Source organism: Portunus trituberculatus, chromosome 32 (genome assembly GCF_017591435.1).
Source record: "Portunus trituberculatus isolate SZX2019 chromosome 32, ASM1759143v1, whole genome shotgun sequence".
NCBI lineage: Eukaryota > Metazoa > Arthropoda > Malacostraca > Decapoda > Portunidae > Portunus > Portunus trituberculatus.
The window spans coordinates 13,313,640-13,316,139 of NC_059286.1; the positions used below are offsets into that span (position 1 = coordinate 13,313,640).

The following is a 2,500-nucleotide window of genomic DNA, read 5'->3' on the forward strand; positions in this document are numbered from 1 at the left end:
TTAACTCTTGCAATAGTAAGATGGGCAGAATAATGATGAGAAATTTAGAATATTAGTTAACTTTTGCAATAAGAAGATAGACAGACTGGGGATGAAAGATTGAGAATACTGGTTAACTTTTGCACTAAGGAGATGGACAGAATAGGAATAAAAGATTGAGAATACTAGTGAACTCTTGCACAAAGGAGGTGGACAGAATAAGGATGAAAGATTGAGATTACTAGTTAACTTATTGCACTAGTAAGATGGACAGAATGATGATGAAAAAATTAGAATACTCGTACTGGTTAACTCTTACACTAAGGAGATGGACAGACTGCCGGATGAAAGATTGAGAATACTAGTGAACTCTTACATTAAGGAGGTGAACAGAACAGAGGTGAAAGATTGAGAATACTGATTAACTTTTTGCACTAGTAAGATGGATAGAATAATAGTGAAAGATTTATACTACTAGTTAACTTTAACACTAAGGAGATGGAGAGACTGGGAAGGAAAGATTGTGAATTGTTAACCCTTGCACTACTAAGGTGGACAGAACAAGGATGAAAGATTGGAAATACTAGTGAAATCCTGCATTAAGGAGGTGGATAGAATAAGATGAAGAATTTGGAATACTTATTAACTTTTGCACTAGTAAGGAGGAAAGAATAATAGTGAAAGATTTAGAATACTAGTTAACTGTTACACTAAGGAGATGGAGAGACTGGGGAGGAAAGACTGAGAATACAGGCTGAATACAGAGAGGTGTCGTGCTAACCTCCCCTTTATTAACTCACTAATTAATCCACAGGTGACAAGATTCTCCTGGACTCAACCCGCGGCACGTTAACTCTTCTCTAGTCTCTCTCTCTCTCTCTCTCTCTCTCTCTCTCTCTCTCTCTCTCTCTCTCTCTCTCTCTTTTAGGCAACTAATTTACCTCATATTATGGGTTCAAATTTAGTTCATGAAATAAATATGTTTTGAAATAGATTTGTTATTTTTATTAACATTATTATTTTTTTTTGGGTTGGGGATGTGTGTATGTTGTTGTTGTTGTTGTTGTTGTTGTTGTGGTGGTGATGGTGGTGGTGGTTGTAGTAGTAGGAGAAGGAAGAAGAGAATGAGTTTTACGTCATTTATCATCATTATTATTATTATTATTATTATTATTATTATTATTATTATTATTATTATTATTATTATTATTATTATTATTATTATTATTATTATTATTATTATTATTATTATTATTATTATTATTATTATTATTATTATTATTATTATTATTATTATTATTATTATTATTATTATTATTATTATTATTATTATTATTATTATTATTATTATTATTATTATTATTATTATTATTATTATTATTATTATTATTATTATTATTATTATTATTATTATTATTATTATTATTATTATTATTATTATTATTATTATTATTATTATTATTATTATTATTATTATTATTATTATTATTATTATTATTATTATTATTATTATTATTATTATTATTATTATTATTATTATTATTATTATTATTATTATTATTATTATTATTATTATTATTATTATTATTATTATTATTATTATTATTATTATTATTATTATTATTATTATTATAATAATTATTATTATTATTATTATTATTATTGTTGTTGTTGTTGTTGTTGTTGTTGTTGTTGTTGTTGTTGCTATGATTTATATTTCGTACATTTTAGTTTCTGTGTATGTTTTTTGTATATTTCAGCCATGCGTGTAGGTTTTCATCGTCACATTTACATTATCCGTCACATACAACACATACAAACTATCTTCCTGGACTTCTATTTCTCTCACCATTATTTTCCCCAACATGAAGTACGTTTCAAAACAAACATTTCACTTAATTCCAACGTACATTTTCTATTTAACAACAATAAATACAACAAAAAACTCATATTCTACCAAATACTACCTACCATCTTTCTATGTCTACCTCTCTAGGCCTAAATCTTCGCATTATTATAATTTTCCATCGGCCTATGTTTAAATTTCAGAGCTAGTTTGGAGGAGGTTGAAATATAGACAAGTTACTCCTTAAAAAACACAGACGCGCACCGTTTTCTGTGGAGAGTGGTGAGAGGTGCCAACTAGGCGTTTTGTGTTATGGCTGTTTCGTTTCTGAGTCAGAGAGAGAGAGAGAGAGAGAGAGAGAGAGAGAGAGAGAGAGGGTTACCATGTTTGTCCTGTTAAAGATAGTCTGTCCTTTTTTGAGCCTGTTTGTCCTTAAGTTTTCTTGAAAAAAAGGACAGTCAAAATCTGTCCTTTTCTGTCCTTTTTTCAGCAAAAATTATTTATTTATTGATTGATTGAGGAGCAGAGTTTCCTACTTCGGAAATACCAACAGATCCAGTTAAGTTTTGGACACACGTTCTAAATTAAGAGAATGCAGTTGGAGAGAAGTGTTACCAAGAACTTGCGATTATTGCACTGAACTCATACTGCATTCCTTTAAGTACAGCCTTTGTT

At 28.6% G+C, this 2,500-nt stretch overlaps 1 protein-coding gene across 2 annotated transcripts in view; it reads left to right on the plus strand.

The window, feature by feature from the left end:
* The window catches only part of LOC123511807 (uncharacterized phosphotransferase YvkC-like), a 43,801-nt gene extending 42,828 nt beyond the window's left edge, over positions 1 to 973 (plus strand). For both annotated transcript variants that reach the window (XM_045267835.1, XM_045267836.1), the window contains one exon: positions 794 to 973. In XM_045267835.1, the coding sequence (XP_045123770.1) occupies positions 794 to 843 (50 nt within the window). In that variant the 3' untranslated portion in view covers positions 844 to 973. The remainder of the gene's footprint in view (positions 1 to 793) is intronic.
* Positions 974 to 2,500: the final 1,527 nt, after the last annotated feature.